Genomic DNA, 22799 nt, shown 5'->3' on the forward strand with positions numbered 1-22799 from the left:
TGTTTGTAGAGGGAAGAAGAGGGATTGGTGTGTGTGCAGAGGAGTCAATGTGTAACTATAATATCATAAGGACAGATTATTTTTATGCAGGTAAAAAAGCACAGCGCCGCCCCGAAGAGGCCAGCTTTCCTTCCACGAATTGGAGCACATGCACATTGCACATTGAACGTGTTGTGGTGTATAGTAATGTGTACCCCATCTGCTTAACTCATAGGACAAAACGTGCCACTTTAAATTAGAGCGGCCTCACATGTTGCAGCTCTGCAGAGTGCAGACCAACAGGGACTTCTTTGGGCTCTGTCTCTCCAGCTATCGCTCCCCCTCTTGAGCATCTGCAGTTTTGAAATTGAGCCAAATGGAAGAGCAGTGATTTATGAAATCAAGCTCTTGCCAGACAGTAAGATATCCATGATTCCACTGGCAGTACGCTGACTTACACTCTCACACACCTTACTTAGGCACTTGACACTTGACACTTACAAAGGATCTGCCTCGCTGTTGTGACTGACAGGTTTTCTATCACTTGGGCCTACTCTACTTTTGTGTGAGAGGGGAACAAAAGCAGGGCCATGAGCAGTACTGAAGACACTAATGTAGAAGTCTATTTTAAACTGTAATGTCTGTGTATACACACGCACGCATTTGTATATGTGGCGTGTGTGTGTTTGTACCTGTAATTGGTTATAAACTCTCAGAGCCAGGAGAGTCAACAATTGTAAGTACTTGTAATGCCTGTAACCAGATCAAGACATCAGGACGCCCTGTAACCACAGAGCTGAGTTAACCAGTTACCGTGGCTGACAGTGTAATGATTGGTAGGACATGGTTGTTTACAATGTGATCTAGGTTAAAAGCCATGTAGGGGACCCAGAGGCCTGGCTGTTCATTAGCCACTAAAAGGCTCAACAAGGCTGGCTAGGCCCTTGCTTGATTGTGAGGTGGACTACATGTCATTTCAAATAGGCCTGAATGGTGCCAAGTCCAGTGAACTTTTTCAGTTGGCCCCCTTCGGCCCTATTGTGGAGAAGTGGCCGCTTACTTTTCCAGGGCTCAGTGCCATACAGAACCTAGCTTCTTATTTACTCTCTCTTCACATTACTATCTGCAGCTTCATAGAGTGCTACATAGCATTGGTCATCTTTGTTTTCATACATAGTGTCACTGTGCATATTTAACAGTTTAGTATTTGTGAGCTGCTAAAGTGCCTCTGTTCTTTGTAATCTAGGGACCATCTAAGGTAAGTGGCCCAAACAGTAGCAGAGTTGATCTCAGAACAGACCATAAATAGCTCAGTTATGTCTGGCCTATATTGAGTAGTCTTGTCCGCTGGCAAAGGAGGACATTTAGATGGAAGACTTCAGCGAAGGAGGCTATAGCCCAGGGAATTTCAACCTTTTTTTGGTTGAGATTGGAAATATCCTGTGACCCCTGCACCCCTCCCTGTTTATAACACAGGAATAGCATGCATCACCAGAAAAACCAGCAGCGAACGCCAAAGACCGTTGGTTTGTCTTTGCGCATTCTGACATGCGGTCTAATCTAATCTCCTTTGCATATAGACCCATAAAATGAATAACGCACCTGTTGCCATATTTAGCCTGTCTGCCGCTGGTATGTTGGCGTACGTCCCGGAACAGATGCATTTGGAGCACAGATGCTCCTCTCTCTCACCATGCCAACACTTAGCACTTTAATAAAAAAAAAAACATTAATCACAAACATTCATCTGTCTCTATCTTATTTCCTCCCACCCTGTTTCCTATCATTTGCCTATCATCCTCAGTCTCCTCTCCTCCCTCCCTCCCTCCCAACCATCGTATTTCATTTTGCAGTTGAGTGTAAGTCAGGAAATGAGATGCAATGCCAAGAACTAGGAAAAGATATTTTTTCTCCCTCACCTTCTTGCGCCTTCTTTCAGTCAGTGTCTGTTCTCACACACTCTCTGCTCTCCTCCCCCACAGGTCCTGGTGTGAGTTCTGATCCCAGCTCACCCAATCCAACTGTGTCTCTTAACCTCCAAAGGACCAGCCAACCCTCAACGGCATTCAACTCCATCCTCTTCCCTCTCGTTCCTCTCGTCTTGAGCAGCCATGCCTCCAGCGTTGGGTGGGCCGGCGGGGTACACCCCTCCCGAGGGTGGCTGGGGCTGGGCCGTGGTTGTGGGGGCCTTCATCTCCATCGGCTTCTCCTACGCCTTCCCCAAGTCCATCACCGTCTTCTTCAAGGAGATCGAGATCATCTTTGACGCCACGCCCAGCCAGGTGTCCTGGATTTCCTCTATCATGCTGGCCGTCATGTATGCTGGAGGTGAGCGGCATAATGTACAACAGTGTGTGTGTGTGTGTGTGTGTGTGTGAGTAGGAGAATTGGGGGTCTGTGTCTGCAGCAGGTTTTGGGGGTGTATGCAAGAAAGGGGATAGGATGTCTGTGTGTGTATGTGTGTCTGTGTGTGTGTGTGTTGTTAGGGCTGCACAGTTATTCATGTATGTTTGTATATTGTAATTTCAGATTCCACAATTAATAATCATAAAATATTGGCATGTCAGCATTGGCAATATTGAAACATTTAATTTCATTCTCTAGGAGTTGAAAATAGTCAAAATGTTGATATGAGATGCCAAAAGTGCAGTCAAATTATTTTGTTCCTCAAATCATCAAGACCTAACTATGGTGATCACAATATTTAGCAAAAATTTGCATTATCTTTGAAGCCATAATCATGCTTAGGGTGGGTCCTGTGTTTGTGTCAGTGAATGAAAAGGGATCGCTGGATGAGGGTGTGTTGATGTTTACGGTTGCGTGGCTGGCAGTATCTCGAGGCCGTTTCTTTTTGTTTGCTTGTTTGAGAGATTTAGCCGGGGCCTGGGCATGAGGTGTTTCTTACGAGACTCTATCTCTTTATCTTCCACCCTCCACTGAAGCAAAACAAACACAAGCCTCCCCCCCCACCCTTTGCTCCTGCCCTGCTAATGCTACCAATTCTTCTTCCCTCCTCTTCAGCATTTGCACAGCTTTAATAAGACCTACTGCTGAATGGAGAGCAGGAGACAAGACAGAGAAATGGAGAAGGCAGGATGAAATGGATACTTAGGAGTACTTGCAAGCAAGATATGAAAAGGGATGCAGATATTTGTGGTGCTGTAATCCCATGAACGCTACTAGAGAACTTGGGAACAGGGGAAAGCATACATTGAAATAATAAAGATAACATCTTTTGCACTTTTCTAAAAGTAGAGTTTACAAAGTGCCTTACCAAAGGCGTAAAAACAACACTAAAACATACTGTATAAAAAGGGAGATTAAAATTAGACGTCACCATCAAACACAAAATGCGTAGTTCAATAATCCATTGAAGACTAGATGCAAGGGGAGGTCCCACTCACTTTGGCGGCCCTTATAGCAGAAGCACATTGACCTTAAGTGCTGAGCCTAGAAATGCCCTGATGATGATCTCAGAGGGAACTTATAAGAAGTCTGCAATGTAGCTAGAGGCCAGAACTAGCCATGCTTTGAACGTGATCTGTAAAAACAGCCAATTCTTCCACTTAGTCAAACGTTTATTTGCACTGGCACAACAGCAGCCTCCCCAGTTGCATTTTTATAAGGCAGGATTTAGGAAACAGTGACATTGACCCAGTTTCAGGCTAGGTTGCTCCCGTCTAACACGCAGCAAGTTCCTCATTCCCTTTCATGATTTGGAGAGCGGCGGACAAAAGAGAGGGCAAGAGAGGAGAGGGTGAGAAAGACGGGGTGTAGATGAGAAAAGCTGATAATTTGGTTCACTTACACCAGCTCTCCCACATTATCTCAGCTGAACAGTCTCACTCTTGTTTCCCCATCTGACACAGAGAGAGAGAGGGAGAGAAATTATTCTCTCCGCTCACTCTTTCACCCGTAAATATGCGAGAGTGAGCAAACCCTGACCATAATTTGAGATAAGACAGTTGATTTCAGCCCTCTGTTTATTCTCTCCTCCTCCTTCTGGCTTTGGCTGTCATCTCCTCCTTCTCCAGACGTGCAGTGTAAAGTGGAATTTCTGTCTGGTTAGGTCTCTCCAAAGTGTTTAACCAACATAGCCTATTCACCAGGTATTACCATCTTATCTCCTCTTCTTTTCCCTCTTCTTTGTCTTAGTTCAAAGATCCACATTGCTGTATCTAAAGATAGTATCTATTTGTCATGAGACTTCACTTGCTCATTCAACCTTTTCAGAGCTGTGTGCCAGGTTTTATTGCCTGAAGGCAGACTTATTCAATTGGTCAGGGCAGTTTGGAGGGGGAACTGAAGGAGGAGTCACTGATGTAACAGGAGGCAGATGTTGAGGTAGTTTTTTCGAGATTTGTGAATGCTCTTTGTGTCGAGTAGGTATGAACTGCCACTGCACACTGTAGCAATGACCTCAGTGAGACTTCCCTATCTTCTATGTCAGGCTGTCTGGATTGGCACAAGACTCTTCTGTGAGTCGCCAGTTGATGATGTCATCATGCTTGTGGTTTGAGTGAGGTTGCATGACTGGACTGCCAACACTGGGCTTAAACAGCCACAACCATATACTCATTGGTTAGACATGAGGCAAATACACACAAATACACAAACAAACCCGTCACACATGCTCATTCATCAAGCTCAGATGACGTCAGTGGCAGCTGACTACAATGTGAACCAGCTAGCAATGGGCAGGATGCTCTGCACAGAGTGATTTAGTGACAGCGAGATGCAAAATAAAAGAAAAATAATGTAAAAATTGAGAAGGAAAGTGATTAATCCAAGAAACTGTCTGATTGAGCTGGGTGGGGGGTTGGTGTAAAGAAAAAGGGAAACTGTTAAAATTAAGTAAGCGGTGGCTGCTTGCTTGTCCTGACCCCCAACATGACTTGCAGTGGGTCCTCAAATATTCATTCATTCATTCATTCATTTTCTCTATCTGTTTCCTTTTAAGGATCAGTGGGCCTGGAGCCTATCCCATTGCAGGACTAACACAAGTCCTCAAGTAATTCTGAAGAAATTAATATCAAAAGCTAATGGCTGTCTTGCCATAATCATTACAAGTCCATACAATAAGAGGTAGACTGAATAAAATGCTAAATTTGTATCGCAAGACATAAGATATGGTTCCTGCCTAAAAAAATGGTTGAAAGTGAGTGTAAATGGATAGCTTGACTTGATTTTTAGGTTCAGCAAGAAGGAAAAAGCTGCCTTCAGATACCCTACAGACAGCTTGTTAGCATTCCTCTTTGAAATAAATGGGTGCTGCTAGTTGTGAGGCATGTCAATGCTGACAATGCTAACAAGCTGTTTTTGAATAACTTAACAGTGTTTTTACACATGGTCCATTTAAGCCATCCAAAGTCAGAGTGATGACTGTTTAGTCAGGGGTATTGCACAGATGTAAACACTTGAAAATAACTCGGACCTCTCTGAAACAAACTAATAGTCTGGTCCGAGAGCCATGTATGTGCCAAGTGTAAAGTGAAAAAAATGTCAAACTAAAAGGGTGAGCTGATGTGATTGCTAGATATCCCATCTGCCCTTTGAGCTTTGGTCTGTCCTCCCACAGTACAGTACAGACCGGTACAGTTAATTGACTGTGGGCAGTTATGTCCATGGTTATGGTTGTGTATGTGATCTTGTAATGAAGTGAGACACTGAACTAACTCCTCTGCCAATTGGCCTATGGTCTGCTGCATTTGGCCACTTGGCAGAGTCCCACTGGCCAGGGCCTCTCTGAGAGGGACTGCTGATCTAGGACGACTGACTGCCGTCCCCTTGAACATTTATAAAGTGTAAAGGCACTATCACTCAGTCACTTGATAAAATCCCAGATTCTCCCACTGAAGGTCTCCAGTTATTTTTCAGATCTTCTGTCATTATTATAAGGCAGTAATGCACAGTGCAACATGACTTGGGTGGTGGGAGGGACTTTGGCTACTGGCCTGGAGGAAGACAGATTAAGCATGTCTGCATTTGTGCATGCACACTGCACACACATGCCTGTTACAGCCTACAGTATACTGACATGATCAGGCATGAAGCAACCAGGTGAATGACTTGTTCAGCTGCTCACTGACTCAGCAAATGAATGAAAAGCCACCATTCTTGATTGTCAACGTTGGGTTCTCACACTGTACATCCAATCTAACAATACAGTTAGGGATCTTAACATCCTTACTGAAGTAAAGAGAGCAGAGTGACAGACCAGTACTGGAGAGGAAGAGGGTGGATAGAAGGAGAGTCTGGGAGAGACAAAATACAGAGCATAGTGAACATAAGCTGTTAGGTGGTCACTTTTAATCAAAGTGTCTTACAGTACCATGTATGCATACACAGTTGAAGGGACTTGAATAAAGACTTACTCCAGATGGAGAGATATTGGTCTGTGAGTAATTCGACTGGTGGAGAAATATTCTGCAATTTAACTGCCAGGACCAATCCAGTCGGTTGTTTGAGAGAGAGATAGCACCTGACATATCATCCCTCTTTTATTTTTTTCCTGGTGGGACTGACTCATCACCAGCTCTTATCAGTCTTCTCAGTCTTTTCATCCTCCACTTCAAAAGCCAGAACCTGTTTGAATAGGAAAATAAGCTGTGTAATGGCTGGTAGAATACAAGAGAAAGGGGTTTGCGGGTTCTAGGGATTCTCATGTATAATCAAATCTAGAACATTTAGATCCAGCACTATAAGCAGCAACAGTGTATGCGTCACCAAGCTAAAATTAGATAAAAAATCGGAGAAGCTTGTCGCCGCCGAAATCATTCTCAACGCTTGTTCGTCAGTTGTGTCATGCTGGTGCTGGTGTCAGTATTTGGTAGGGCTGAGGACAGGTTTCTCTTCACCCCTCCCTGCTGTTCTCTCTTCCACAGTGAGAGCGAAAGATGGAGGGAGGGGGAGAATGAATCGTTTATATAATATCTCTGAGAACACTAGTCACTGCCCCCTTTGTCTTTTGCCAGACCGCAACAAAGACTGTCACAGCTGATTTATGTCTGCATGTGTGCGTGTGCATGACTGTGTGTGCGTGAGGGTGTGTATTGAGTGGACGCAGACTCATTCCTGCCCTTGTTTAAGTTCACTTTTGTTTACTTCGCTTGGCACCCACCCGCTAAAAAGGAATGCCATAGCCTCGAGGTGGTGTGTGTCTACGTGTTGTGTATCTCTAGTGTTTGTACCACGATGCATGTGACAGCAGAGCCACATGGTTCCTTTTTATTCAGCGTGTGCCACTTTTAAACTCACTTGGAAGCCCACCACCCCCTAACATGGCAACCCACCAAGACAGGCTTTGTGTCACACAGACCCTCAATGACAGACAGAACACATAAGCTAGGTGTCTGAGAGGTATTTAGTGAGTGTGTGTGTGCTCGCGCATACAAGCGCACCCCCTGCCAAAGTGGTTAATTGCCAGATTTCAAGGGCAGACCACCAAGGTCTATGTGAAGGAGTTTCGGGCCAAGGCAGGCTGTGAGGAAATGGATCCGGGTTGGCAGAACCCCGAAGAATGGCAATGAGACATGGTCGACTTGAATGGGATGATACGCGCATCTGCCTTCATAGATCATCCATATACTACGTTTCTGTAGTTCCTGTAGCTCTCTCTTCTTCACTATCTCTTGGGTTTCCCGCCCTCTCCTGCGCGTAATCCACTTTATATAACAGCTGGGGACACACACACATAGACAGACATAATCTTCAGCAGTTAGGGCTGAGGAGAGTGACAGCTTTTTTTCTTCTGCTGTCGTTTCTCGCACTCTTTCTCCCTCTTTCTGTGTCACTCACTCGCTGTGCTTGCATGCAGAATAGTTGTACATGGAGTTATAGATGCTCCAGGCCTATACTTTGTTTAGATGCATTCAGCAGAGCCAGTGTCAGTCTGGATCCATGTGAAGGCCCATTCATAGGAGACTTGGCAGGCAGGCGGGCGGGCTAAGACACGTGGAGTGCCTTGACACACTCTTCTCTTCTCTTCTCTTCTCTTCTCTTCTCCGTTTCTTCTGGAGCAGCTTTCTGTTTTTCCCTCCCTTTTTCCTCCCTCCTTGCTCTTTGTCTCTCATGTGCATCTGTTACCAATGAAAATTCACTCTGCTATGTACCAGGCCACACATCGCACTGCCTGGCCTCCCTCCTCTCCTTCCTTCCTCCCTCCTCTCCTCCATGTAACATCCATGCAACCAGCACTGTTACACAATCGTTTACTGCGCCTGTATTTATCTTTGGTGCCATGGCACCACCTGCTGGTGAACAGTTGGAATGGTCAGATGTAATAAATCATTTTAATTGCATTATTTACATAATGGTCTTGGTCAGTATAAATGTTAAACGTGCTATATTTGGTCAATAATGCATCCAGGTTCTACTTGTCACCCACCATCACTCCTTGTTGAGTCCCAATAATCCGCATTATAAGGGTCAACACTGCCCTGATCTTATTCATTACATCCATGCTCTTTATGATATTCATTGCCTCTGTTTGTCCCTCCCTTCCTTCCCTCCAGGTCCAATCAGCAGTATCCTTGTGAATAAGTTTGGCAGTCGACCAATCATCATGGTGGGAGGTTGTCTGGCCGGGTCGGGGCTGGTTGCTGCCTCCTTCTGCAACACTGTGGAGCAGCTCTACTTCTTCATAGGAGTGATAGGAGGTCAGTAGCTTAAATGTACCACAGATAAGCTGTAAAAATGTACCGTTTATAGTTGTGCCTAGCATTTAACTTCCCGTGCAATTGATTGGTTTGTAAACTCAGCACTTTGAAGACTTATTAAAGCTGACATGGTTGGACATGGTTGCAGTTTAAAAAGATTTTGTGTTTGTCCTCATTTCATTCCTCTATCCCTACACCTCTCCTCATGCATCCCTCCTTCTCTCTGTTCCATCCCACCAACTTTCTCTTTCTCCAGGTTTGGGACTGGCGTTCAACTTGAATCCAGCTCTCACCATGATCGGTAAATACTTTTTCAAGCGCCGGCCCATCGCTAACGGCATCGCTATGGCGGGCAGCCCCGTCTTCCTGTCCACCCTGGCCCCTCTCAACTCCTGGCTGTTCGACCAGTTTGGGTGGAGAGGCAGCTTCCTCATACTGGGAGGGCTTCTGCTCAACTGCTGCGTGGCCGGCTCCCTCATGCGCCCCATCGGACCCAAGCCCCTGCCGGCCAAGCCCGACTCGGAGCTGGGCGACGGGAAGGCGGCGGACGGCGTGGTGCAGCCGCAGCCCAAGAAGACGGTGATGCAGACCATCAACTCTTTCCTCGACCTGACGCTGTTCAAACACCGCGGCTTCCTGCTCTACCTGATGGGCAATGTCGTCATGTTCTTCGGCCTCTTCGCGCCCCTCGTCTTCCTCACCAACTACGCCAAAAGCAAGGACATCAGCAAGGAGAAGGCGGCCTTCCTGTTGTCGGTGCTGGCCTTCGTCGACATGTTTGCCCGGCCCTCCATGGGCCTGCTGGCCAACACCAAGTGGGTCCGGCCCAGGGTGCAGTACTTCTTCGCTGCTGCCGTCCTTTACAACGGAGTGTGCCACGTGCTGGCGCCGATGTCAGTGGACTACACTGGGTTTGTGATCTACGCCATCTTCTTTGGATTCGCCTTTGGCTGGCTGAGCGCGGTGCTGTTTGAGACGCTGATGGACCTGGTGGGGGCACAGAGGTTCTCCTCAGCCGTGGGCCTGGTCACTATTGTGGAGTGTGGGCCTGTGCTTCTGGGCCCGCCGCTAACAGGTAGGAGCTCCAGTATGGGTCTTGAAAGGACAATTCAGTCAATCAGTTATTTTCAACATGGGCCTTAATTTCCTAGTTTTTTCCATTGTGAGTGATTGTGTTGAAAATGTAGTCACTTCATATTTATTGGAAATACGATATGATATGAACGCAGCATCAGACTACTTGAACGGTCTTGTTGCCAATTAGCTCACACTAGTTAAAATAACATATCTAATAATGTAATACATATACTCAAGTTTCAGGTAATGGATAATGGGAAAATTGGATGTAGGCAGGTCCTAGTGTAGCCAGTGTGAGTGTCATTGTGTTGAAAAGACACATTTTATTCGCTTTTTGGGTTCGACTGTTGGAGTTTGTATTGGCCCTGTGGGTGTATATTGGAGAGTGCGCTCCCTGCAGCTGAGAGGTACGTAAAGATCTAGTGAAGGAAGTGATGAAATTTTCAACGCAATCAATCGTCTTGATGGCATAAGCTAGAAAAATAAGGCCTAGGTTGAAAATACCCAGAATTATCGTTTAAGCTATCTGGAAAATGAAAAGGAAGATTTGAGGCAGGGTGGAGGGTTGAATTTGCACTGGGTGAAATGGGGTGGAAAAGCACTTTGACTCTCTCTTTCCCCCATTCAACACTCCAACACACTAAAAAGCGACTTTCTCTCCATATATCCATGTTTTCATTTATCAGTGTAGCTAACTTTTTATAGACTGTACACAGATATGGTAATCAGATGTTGGTCCAGACAAACCTTTGAAGCCTCTCTCGCTTGTCTCTTGTCCACCTTCAGGTAGTTTCTACAACTATTACCACCACTACGACTACACCTACATCTCGTCCGGCATCATCCTCATCATCGCGAGCATCTTCCTCTTCACGGGAATGGGCATCAACTACCGCCTGCTGGCGCGGGAGAAGAAAGAGGAGGAGAGGAGAGAGAGGGAGGAGCCCAAGGAGGAGCGCGCCGCCATGCTGGCGCCTCCCTCGCCCTCCAAAGCAGCGGAGGAGGTGGAGGAGAACAACGTGCCGGCAGCCGTCACGTTAGACGACGTCGCAAAGATGGACGAGGACACTGTGTAGTGAATGAAGACGGACCCTCAAGACACACACCGCATCCACACACTTCACAGAAACACACACATATCTTGGGAAAGTCTCACAGTTGCACAGTAAAACCACACAGCGACTAAAGAGAGCTAAAACCCTGAAACCCTACAAACAAACTCATTTCCTTCATCAGTGAAAGGTGGGACCCGCTCCTGTGACGTTACTCTAGCTAACAGCTGACTGTAACGCTCATCAAGCCGTGTTTCACTGTATAGAGACCTCTGGTAATGGTATTGGATGTGCCTTTGGTAAACTGAAGTCCTCCAGAAGCGCACACACACACATATATATAAGCACCAGTTAGATGCACAACAGACAGGCTGACTGTAAGATAATGTAGTAAATCAATGAGGACTTTACTCTCAGGGTCTTGAGCTGCCATAATGGTTCAGAACCTTGCCCAGTGTCCACACACACACACACACACACACACACACACACACATTCAACTCTGCCTCAATGCTGCATCTGTCAAAGCGAGAGCTCAGAGAGACACACAATACATTTTGTTACAGTACTCAGAATTACTGTACACTTTCCCACACATATCACATGCACACACTTCCATTGCTTCACTCCTCAAGGGCTGGACATAAATTAATACAAAAGGACATATTTTTATTAGATATGTCTGTCTGTGCCATGTTCACATTGTAGCTCTGGTGTCGGCTTGGGGTGTGGAGTGAAGGACGTTTCCAGGTTCTCCAGGTTTTCAAACGATTGTGAGAAAATTTGGGGAAACAAATCTGGAAGTTGAATGAAATGAAAAGTACTGTTTATACCAGTAGCAGTAATATTGTTAACCTGTAGTCAAAGAGGTAAAATAATGAACAAATAATTAATCAGCGAGGTTTAAAAATAGAGGTGTGGAAGTGTGGAATTTAAAAATGGAAAATAATGTAGGAACCAAGAAGCTTTTAAGAGGACTTGGTGGTCTGATGCTGTAAGACTGCAAGATTACAAATCTAGTTATCTGCAGTGTAGAGGGCTCTAGAGTTTTTAACTGTGTATTTGTACATAAACTGTGTGTACACTGTGTGTGTAACTGTGTATTATACACAACGGAACCAGAACAGCCCATCATACACTGACATATTGATTAAGATTAGGACACACCTTAACAGTAACGTTCACACAATGAAGCTCCTCCGCCTCACAGACCGCCTCATGTTGCGCGACCCGCAACGTGACCTCTCACAGTATTAAATTACACCACATGCTGCTTTGTGGGAAATAATAGGCTGTGATTTTGCTAGATGGACTAAAGGATGGGATTAACGGGGTGTGTGTGTGTGTGTGTTATGACCTGCCCTGCTGCGGTGCCAAAATAGGAAAAATATCTCACTCTGAATAATCACACACAACCCTGATTTTAACCCCGTTGATCTTGAGAGTCGCAGCACTCTAGTGTTTTTTTTATATGAATAATACACAATAGTTTTACAATTGTATCAACAAAACTTTTTGTGTTTTTAAAAAAAAAATCTATTTTAGCTCACTGTAAAATGACAATCTGACTACAAGTAATCTTTTTAATGGGTTTTGATGTATTTTGGTGAGTGCAAGTATGTGTGTGAGAGAAAGTGTGTGTATTTGTACGAACAGTCTAAACTGTAGCCTAGTTTCATTTCATTTGTGTGTCCACACGTCTTTCAGTTTGTCTGAAAAATGTACAGTGTTATATCAGATCCACAATGTCTTCAGTTAGAAATAGGCTGCAGATAGTCAGTAATAATGAAAAGTGCATTGACAAAGTTTTTAGTTTACGGCCAACATCAACTGCTGAGGCACTTGTGAGACTCGTTCCTGTCTTGTTCTACCAGGATCCAGCAGCAGAGAGCAGCATCCTCTGCAGACTGGTATAGGCTTTTTAAACTTGGATGTTTCATCCCCTGTATATTGCTTGGTGAACATTTTTGAGTTTTGAATTATGAGGCCAATTTTGCTTTAAGTAAAAATTGATGTTGACAACATATCACATAAAAAGTTTGACAGCTTTGAAGGAGAAGCTGTCTTCAGCTTTGAGATTTGAGATTCAGGTTCAGATGATCATTTCTTTCAAATGACAACTATTTTGCGTCCTATTAGTCACTTCAACAGACCGCCTGAGCCTTTGCACCACTCACTTTTAAAACTCTCGAAAAATACCCCTTTCAAATGTAAAATACAACAGCGCTAAATGTTATTTTTTCTGTTATGGAACACTACTATGCTATTTTATTTTTTTGTTTTCATCACATGCTTTTTTTTTTTACAGTTTCACAGAGAAACATGCCACACAGTCATTGCTCATTTCGGCTAAGGTTTACTTAGCCGAAATATTACTTAGTCCCTTACCATATAGCCCACTTTGTAAGATACACACACAGGTAAAGCAACAAGGCAACGGACAGGCAAACCCCATTTGGCATCATCACATTTTCTATTAAAGGTGGGATGTGAATGAATCTACTAGAAAGGGTGTATGTTTACACTGTATGCTAGTGTGGTTTTTGTTTTTCTTTTGTTTTTCTTTTGTTGTACAGATGTATGGTAATTATGCCATGACCAAATGTAATTAATACATTTCAGACAAATTCATCACAAAGTATGTAATTTGTTCAAAAAAAACAAACTGATTTTACTGTTTTTTGTTTTTTGGGGTTTTTTTTTTTGTGTCTGTACCAACCAGACTCATATCAGCGGGAAAGAGAAGTAGTTTTGTCAGGTACGAATGGTACCAGTGGGAGAGTTACTGTGCCCCAGTTCTCCCTCTTTCTACCAGAAGTGGAAACTTGTCCAGTGTTCATGGTGTTACAGCGGGGTGGGGAAGGTAGCTGCAGATGGGGCTGCTGTCTTGGGCTAGTTTGCCCAAATTAATGGGCCTTGATGATCTACTTCACAAGTTCGCGACTGTCTCCCCTCCTCCTCCAATACTTGATTGTTAGTGACAGCAGACTGACACTCATGAACCTCTGGGTATATTATATCCTGTCAGCCAACAGGCGACTAAGAGAAATGGTTTGATTGAATCTGATCTGACAAAGTTTGGAGAGGTCGATGCAAAATTGACTCACTTTTCAGGTATTATGCCTTTGAGATGAGAATTGATCTTTGTTTTTTGTTTTTTGTTTTTTGGGAGGGGAAAAGAAAGCGCGACACCTTGAAGGACCGGAACAAAACCATTTCGTTGAAACGTGGGGTTTCTGATAATGGTACATTGCTGCAGCACCTTTTTATTTCAAAAAGAGCAAATCAAACAATGTAGTATCAAATTTCTGGAAAATAACATGATTTTTACTAGCATAAGTTCAACTGTGATGTTTTTTATGTTTGTATGTGTGAGGTCTTGTTTATATGACTGCTGAGAGATTGAATAAACCATTTTTAAAACAAAACTCCTCGTATCGATTCCTTTATGTCAAAAGATGGGAGGAGAAAAGGAGACAGATTTCTGAATCAGCAACCAGATGCAAAAAGGCCAGACGAACATTTCGATTTATTTACAATAATAAAACATTATGTCTGTATAAACCTTATCACAGCGATCTGTATCTAAACTACCAGTTGTACCTATAGTGAGAATGCTTCATTGTTCATGTGTGAAAAATATGCATCAACAGCTGTATTGTGTTCTACAGAGACTACAGCAGAGAGAGTTCAGAGTACAATATGAAGACTCAGAAGCTTGGGTGTGTTGTCACATGACTGGGGAATTTCTGAGTGCACTTGGATGTATGATTGTGTGTGTGTGTGTGTGTGTGTGTGGTTCAGTAGTTGGAGGTGTGTGTGGTGGTGGAGTCGTTTGGTATGGAGCCCCGGCGCTGTGTGTGTGCGCGGCAGAGCAGCAGCAGGCGAAGCTCCGGAGAGACGCTGCTGGAGAAGGCCGAGTAGATCCAGGGGTTGGTGCACGAGTTCAGACTGGCCAGCAGCATCAGCAGGGTGAACACCGCGCCTGCACACACACACGCACACACACACACACACAGAGGAGGAGCGATAAGGGTGGTGGCAGCTTAGAGGAAACATTCATATGTACAGATTTATATTTATATGATAGTGTACACGTGACACATGTAAGAGCGTCATGTCCATACTCAGTAAATTCCCACCACTGTATATGAATGATGCATAGTTTGCGTCTTGATGCGTAATTTCTCACATCGTGTTTTCAGTTTTTTATAGTTCCAGTCCCAAATTCTCAGAGGAAACTGGAAAGTTAAAGTGCTTCACTGTTACTGCATTTATCCCTCGGTTTGGCAGCTGGGACAAAAGCAGAGGAAGCAGGAGTGGCAGCTCTAACATCTGAGACTGCATGGGATGTACAGGACAAAATATTTGTCAGAATTCCTCAGGGAAACTTGAATCAGGGCGCAGCATGCTGTGATGTGAGACACAACAACAAACATGGACAGATTTGAAGCAGGAATGACATCATCCACTGTGGCATGATCACATAAAAGTTGATTTTCAGTGGAGGAAAAGTGATTTTAGTCATCAGTATCCCTTTATAAAGACATTGAATAGATGTGTGAATAGATGTGTGAATTTGTGTGTGTGTGCGTGTGTGTGTGTGTGTGTGTGTGTGTATGCGTTTGGCATGTATGTGCATGTATGTATTACAGTGCGTGAACTATGTTTATATGTATATGTACTGTATATATATGGATGTATGTGTATATCTGAATGTGTGTACGTGTGTATGTGTGTGTACATGTATGTGAGTGTATATCTGCGTGTGTGTGTGTGTGTGTGTGTGTGTGTGTGTGTGTGTGAGTGTGCATCGCATGTATGTACATGTATGTATTTCAATGTGTGTATATGTATGTCTGCGTGGATATATCTGTATATGTATGTGTGTGTATGTGTGTGTGTGTGCGTGTGTGTGTGTGCTGCTGGTGGCACCGTACCGTTCAGCGGTGGGTTGGGGTCCCATGCGGCCCACAGCTGTACGCTGAAGAAAGGGGCCCAGCAGAGCGAGTAGACCAGCACTATGACCAGCGTCATCCTCACAGTCTTCGACATAGCTGCCGTCACCCCTCCGCCCCGGGCGGGGGCGGGTGTGGCCTGGGCCGGGGCCAGGGCCCGGGTGGGGCAGCAGACAGCAGGGGGCACCGCAGGCTCAGGAAGCACATCAGGCTGCAGCTCACCTGAGAGGAGAGACATACAGGGAGACTCAGCTGTAGAAGGAGAGGGTTATAAGAGTCTCTTATTCATTTATCAAGTTTTCACCTAAAACAAGGGGGATGAATGTCATAATTTATTTTAAGTTTAAAGATGCCGTGCACACCTGCAACGTGTTGTCTGATGAAGGTCACATAGACCGAAACCTTGCTTTTTTGATAAATATAATCTATTAGCAAGTGAGGACAGTGTGCAGGTGTTCATCCTTTTAGATAATTTATGTTAACAAAGGTGATACTATCTCTTTTCATTGCCCCTTATTGGACAGATAAGACACAGAAGGCTGTGACCTTATGTAGTCTTCTCATTTCTATACAGATTAGGATGATTCAGGATCACTTTTGATTTAATCAAGGGAAATACAAACTGCTATTGTTTTGCTAATGATGGAGCATTCATTCTCAAGTAGGTTTATTCCTTCAAGCACATGACAACTGTCTCTGTCCAAAATGTTTCTCAGTATTACAATTTGGAAGAAAATCCACTTTCTGAGCCTAATGAATCCAAAGTGAGTTGGACACATCTGATGCCGATTAAATATAAAGGTCAATTAAAATAAATCTTTGTTTTTTATGCACTTACAGGAAGAGTTCTGGTCATGCTGTGATTTTTCGGATTCTTTTTAGATTGACAGTACATCATGTGACATTGTTCAGTACATCACACAGTCTGCCTGCATGCACCTTTGAGGTGGACATTATTAAGATTACCAGGTAATAAGGAGCAGGGGGAAAAAAATCCTGTGCTTCTTCATTACCCCTGTAGCTTGCAACTCTACTGTCTTTTTCATCCAGTAATTATGGTACCAGATTATGCTGGTTCGTTTTAAATTACACCGTTTGCCAGCACTACATAAATGGAAAAGCCTGCAAAGCTCTTTAAAATTCAAATTACCTGTTCCCCCCAATGGTTTTAAAGCAATACTATCTCACTTTTTCTTTGATGTTTGAAATTGCTTTTTATAATGTATGTTGCTGGCTGACTGCTGGAACATATGACTGGTTTGTATTGTGAATTTTCTATGTCAATTGTACGAATGTTTTTTGGAATAGAATAGAATAGAATAGAATAGAATAGAATAGAATAGAAAGCACGCCCACTATCTTGACTAGTCAAAAGTTTGGACACACTACATTTTTTTTTTTTTTTTTTTTTTTTTTACCATTTTCCACATAGAATAATAGTAAAGACATTAGAACTATGAAATAACACAAATGTGTTATATTATGCAGTGACCAAAAAAGTGTTAAAACAAATTAAAACTATCTCATATTTGAGATTATTTAAAGTAGCCGCTCTTTGCCTTGATGGAAAGGCAAACGCTTTGGAAAGAAATTCATACATAGGCATCAACTTCACTATTTATATTTGTCTAAGAACAAATTTCAAGCATTAAAGCATAAGCCTTTAGATCAAAATGGCTTTAAGAGAATGAGAATGGCTCTCACCAGGATAGACAGTAGTGTAGGGGTGAACATCACAATGTGAAGCAATGCTGTGGGACCTCAGGGGGCCCATCGGCAGGTGCTGATAGGTGGATGCAGGGTCAAAGCTGGTGTGACTCCCATGGTTATTGAAGGTGGTGGGCAGAGCATACAGGGAGCTGCTGCACCTCCCTCTGCTGGCTCCTCCTCCTCCTCTGTGGCTGTCCTGTCTGGACGGGGGGAGGGATGCGGGGGAGAGGCGGCGCTCCGACTTCAGGTACAGATTGTTGTGGATCTCCTTGAAGATTCGCACCTGAGGGAGAAGGGAAGGGAAAAGACCAGTGAGGCCTAAAGGTGGGTAAACTTTGACCTATGACCTCCAACCAGTAATCTTCATATTGCAATGTTAGCTACATTTTTTCTGCTGTAGTAATCACAGATGAGACGGCTTGCCCATCACAATTTCACAAGCTCTCCATCCAAATTATATTATTTGCTTTGTTGTCATTGAATTTAATATATTTATTATATTTATTACATCGTATTATGGTTGTATCAAATTGTGAACCCCATATTGTGTATTGAATCATATTGTGAGATAAGCATATCGTTCCATCCCTAATGATTATACAATGAATTTACCTCATAAATATTCATGTCAGGCTGAAAAGCTGTGCTATACGCTCAGTCCAGCAGAATAGAATGTACTGCTTACATGGAAGGATGCGGAATGGCCCCTGCAAAAAATGGCTGCCAATGGGAGCAGCGACATTAAGTGAATATATTCTATTCTATTCTATTCTGTTGTATTCTATTCTATCCCTACCTGGCAGACAGTGATGACGAGGACGGGGAGGATGAAGACAGCCAGGGTCATCCAGGTCACGTAGGCCTTGAGGCCCCAGGACTCAGCGAAGTGGCCCCAACACTCATACACCCCCGGGGCCACTTCCGAACGAGAGAAGATGAACACCTGAGGGTAAAAAGGTGTGTGTGTGGGGGGGAAGGGGGTGACAGAGATTACTGGGAGTAAAGACTGATGGGACAACGTGAGAGTGTCTGCCTCTGTGTCTCCATGTCTGCGTATTTTTTATTGTCAATCCTCAAGGCAGGCAGTATATTAAACTTTAACATCCATCAAACCTCCAGTATATTAAACCTTGACCTTGTCTCCCTGTCCCCCCACCTCCCCACCTCCCCCACCTACCCCCCCACCCCCACCCACCCCCCACCTGTGGCAGGCTGAGCAGCAGCGACAGCCCCCAGGCCAGCAGTATGAACCTGTTCCAGCGCTGCGTGGCCCCGCTGCGGTGCGCCTGCAGGGGGCAGCAGATGGCGTAGTGGCGGTCCACCGTCATGGCCACGATCATGTAGGAGGAGGCGAACATCCCGAGGACCTGGAGGTATTTCACCAGGCGACAGAGGAAGTCGGGGCCAGGAAACCGGCCCCTGGCATCCCATACCAGCTGGGGCAACACCTGAAAGAGGAAGAGGGGGAGGAAGTGGTTGCATTGAGTTGCAGGGAAGGACTGTGGGCGTGGGTGTGTGGGTGCGTGTGTGGAGGAGGGTGGAGGGTCGCAGCAGCAGAGAACAGGCTAAATATAAAGATAAGATGACTAGGGAGTACTGAAGAAACCGATTACAATAACCAAATGTATTGTAAAAAATTACAGCATATAAATACACAGAGATAGAGATAAAGATGCAGTGTCTTCGGTGGACGTGCAAGTGTGCAGCGCTAGCTCTTCACATTCTCAGGTGTACAGATGGGAGAACAAAGAGAAGAGATAAACTAGAATGTGTACTTCTAGAATGTGGGTCATTTTTAGGTTTAAGCCTGGGGCTACAAGTAGTATAGGCAGTGATGTAGTGGTAAATAATATGAAGGTAAATCATGACCTCCAATCAGTGATCAGATTTATGTCAGGTTAAAAAGTATGGGTTTGTATTGGTGGCATGTATATGTGGATTTGTATTGGTGTGCACATGTGTATATATGGATTTTTATTGGTTTGCACATATGTATGTATGGCTTTGTATTGGTATGCACATGTTTATCTATGGATTTGTATTAGTGTGTGTGCATGAGTGTGTAGGTGTGTATGTGTTTGCGTGTTACCTGGAACAGTGCCACCACCAGGTCAGCCAGACAGAGGTTGAGCATGAACTGGTGGAGCGGGTTGTGGTGTCGTCTGCGCCTTAGCAACACCACCAACACCAGCCCGTTGCCGAGCAGCGCCATCACCAAGATGACCGCCAGCAGCACCACCTCGGCCACCGCCAGCAGGGCGTCCCGCTCCCGCTCGGTGACGTTGGTCACCGCCGGGGTCACAGAGACCACAGACCAATCACTGGACGGATATGAGTCTGTTACCAAGGAGACTGACATCATGCCTGAGAGAGGAGAGGAGAGGAGAGGAGAGGAGCTCTTAAAGAGTTGGGAATTCGGAGCTCCTCCTTCAAAGTTATGGTATAGAAAAGAGCAATATTTCAGACTCATCATAGTTTAGCATGCATCAAACATTTGATGTTTTGGAGGTTTTTGAAGATGTTTAGGGCACATATTTAGATCCAATGGAGGCCAATGACAGTAACAAGTCAGAAAATCTCAGTAATGGAAAAATTATGCCAAATTATGTACTGAGGTTCTATTAGGGTAAGAATTTCATACGACAAAGGGCAGCATTATCCTTTAACCAAATACTGGGAAGGACAAACATGACCTCGTGCTTTCTAAATTGTTCAAGTATTTCACTTGTGTGTCACATCACACAAATTAAAAGCTGGATAGATCAGGTAAGGTAGTACAACTCAGAGAAAGAAATAGGACCACTATGCACTCTCTCTCTTTGTTTGCTCAATTTCTATTTACCCTATTTTGAAAAAATAAAGCATCATTAATGGCAGTAATCAGTGGAGAACCCATGATGGCGCTGCAGACTACCCTTTTCAGAGAACTCTGCCCTTGCTCATTGTGTTTTTGTCAGTAGACTTTCCCCCACAGCCGTCATAACTGGCTGTTAGCGTGTAATGTTGATCACCAGAAATTGGTCAAGCAGCCGTGACCTTATTAGGACCTGCCCATTAATGCTGGGATTAGCGCTGGGTAAATAGTCCCACACGAGAGGCCCTCTCTGCATGCCTCTGCGGCTGTTTGTGTGTGTGTGTGCGTGTATGTGTGTATGTGTGTGTTTAACTGTAAAAGTGTGTGAGAGACTACAAACATGCTATAGATTTCATTGTTTAGCAGTTAATGTGCTCACAGAAGCTTGAGGCTACATTCAAACACTGTCGAGCCCCTATTAACCTCAGCTTTGTGTGTGTGTGTGTGTGTGTGTGTGTGTTTGGAGAATGGGGGGGGGGTGTTGGGGTTGGAGATCAACTAAAAAAGAGGTGATACAAACTTGACCCTTGTGGAGCCGACCATTAACTATAGCATAACAATGACACAGACCGTCTGCGTGGAAACAAAGCAGACCTCCAGAGTGGACGCTGTTGGCCTGCAGATGCTCATTAACAACAAACTGTGACCTGCCTAATGCTGCCTAACATGCCTGTTTCATAATCATTTAAGTCACGATACACTCACCAGCCTCTCAGCCAACGATGTCAAGAAACATTGCAAAAATATGTGAATCGCTAATTGGCAATCCCTAATTGGGATAACTAACATCCATGTGCCTAACATACAGTTGGTGATCTATGATAAAAAAAAAAGTATTATGAAAGAAAATACTGCTGGTCTAAACTGCTGATAAAATTGCCCATCTACATTAGCACAGAACAGCCTTTCCAGTCCGCTCCCCTTACATTCATCAGTCTTGTCTTATAACACAAATTGTCTTCTACACTAATTAACAAAATTATAAGTGTCAGTTTCACAGTAAATTGAGATATACACCATTTGAAAAATGTGGTAAATCTGACAAAAAGGGTTGCTGGAATGAAAGTATTAGCTATCATAAGCCCATTGCCTACAGAATTGTAACAGTATTTTTAAAGATGTAATCATCCGTGTTTGTCTGTTTTTTAAAATGTTGAGCAAAGAACATAAGGTAACAACAAAATGCATATAGAATGTTGGAATAAATCCATTCAAAAGCAAACTTTTAGTGGTGCATTGAAAATATAAATATTTCAGAGAGTCCGCAGACAAGAAACTTATTGCTTTCTTAGCCATAACCGCTCAGCCAGGGGCCACAGTGAGACCTGCTTTACCTCACTGAGCTCTCTCCCACACACACACTCTCACTGCCATACAGTACATACAGAGTGCCATACAGTCTGCAGGTAGCTCACACCAGGTCCTATGCACACAGTCTGGAAAACTACATCAGCCATCAGTCATGATACTAGTGTCTTCTGACTCTCTTTTTGAAGTCAACAATTGTGGGGTCATGTTCGTTGACATCGTTTGGCTATGTTAATCCAATTACAAGACTTGGCACCTGCTGTTCCCTTTGAATTTCTCTTTTCACCAACCAAGTAGTCATAATACAGCTCACGATTTGAGCAGAATAGAGCTGGTGCAAGAAATCCATCGTTGTTGAGCCTCTGTGTGCGGGGAGCAGAGTCTGAGGCCATCGTTTTATGATACTCACAGTACTGTGCTGGTCCAGACCATTCCTGTCAGCAGTGTCCCTCTCCTACGACCCCTCACAGCTTAATTCACTCTCCAAACTTCCAGGTCTAACCTCCCTGACCTCGCCGATCCCTAACAAACTAATGCCACTCGTTCTGGCCTAACTTCTGGAAAGAGAGCTGACACAGAGAGATCGGAAGCAAAGTACAGGCGAACGAAGACGTCTTACTCACCTCGTCCTCGTCCTCAGCGTCCCGTGAAGCATCTGTAGGAACCGGGACAACAAGATCTGCTGCTGCACACACTAGTCCCGTCCATGCTGTGTGAGTGTGTGTGTGCATGTGTGTGTGTGTGCGTGTGTGTGTGTGTGTGTGTGTGTGTGTGTCTTTTCCTCTCGCCTATTACACTGAGGGTGACCTCTGCCAACTCACGCTGCTGACTCCTGTCTCACCATCTCCTCCCTTCTTCCCCTCCGTCTCTCTTATCCTCACTGGTGTTTCTCCCTCCTCTTTCGCGCTCTCTCATCCCTCCCTCTTCTCGCCTCTCTTGAAATTATGAAGAGGGAGAAAAAGAGGGAGAAAAGGAGGGCTACTCCAGTGGAAAGCGGGAGTGCTGATCAAAGGACGTGATGCTGAGACTGCATTGGTGAATTAATGTAATTTCCTGCTGATTGTTTAGATATCCGCCATGTTGCTGTTGGCTCCTCTTTGATCCTCAGCCACATTCAGCATGGCCGGGCAGCATCCACACACACACACACACACACACACACACACACACACACACAGAAGCACACATAGGGGCCATACACCAA

The 22799-nt window shown here is 44.4% G+C and overlaps 2 protein-coding genes across 2 annotated transcripts; one reads left to right on the forward strand and one right to left on the reverse strand.

The window, feature by feature from the left end:
- The first annotated feature begins 2090 nt into the window (after window positions 1-2090).
- LOC139667698 (monocarboxylate transporter 1-like) lies at window positions 2091-14172 on the forward strand. Its single transcript, XM_071547223.1, has 4 exons — window positions 2091-2307; window positions 8493-8636; window positions 8893-9711; window positions 10500-14172. Exons 1-4 carry the CDS (start codon window positions 2091-2093, stop codon window positions 10787-10789), a joined length of 1470 nt encoding a protein of 489 aa, XP_071403324.1. The 3' UTR covers window positions 10790-14172.
- Window positions 14173-14565: 393 nt separating this feature from the next.
- LOC139638003 (vasopressin V2 receptor-like) lies at window positions 14566-22326 on the reverse strand. Its single transcript, XM_071512054.1, has 7 exons — window positions 22215-22326; window positions 19523-19797; window positions 18636-18881; window positions 18230-18376; window positions 17438-17716; window positions 15706-15916; window positions 14566-14750 (listed from the first exon to the last, which is right to left on the reverse strand). Exons 1-7 carry the CDS (start codon window positions 22324-22326, stop codon window positions 14566-14568), a joined length of 1455 nt encoding a protein of 484 aa, XP_071368155.1.
- Between the last annotated feature and the right edge of the window lie 473 nt (window positions 22327-22799).

The sequence above is a fragment of the Centroberyx affinis genome, unplaced genomic scaffold, assembly GCF_046629955.1.
Source record: "Centroberyx affinis isolate AG114_WGS23_722 - 3 ecotype Tasmania unplaced genomic scaffold, CSIRO-AGI_Caff_v1 ptg000024l_1, whole genome shotgun sequence".
Classification (NCBI taxonomy): domain Eukaryota; kingdom Metazoa; phylum Chordata; class Actinopteri; order Beryciformes; family Berycidae; genus Centroberyx; species Centroberyx affinis.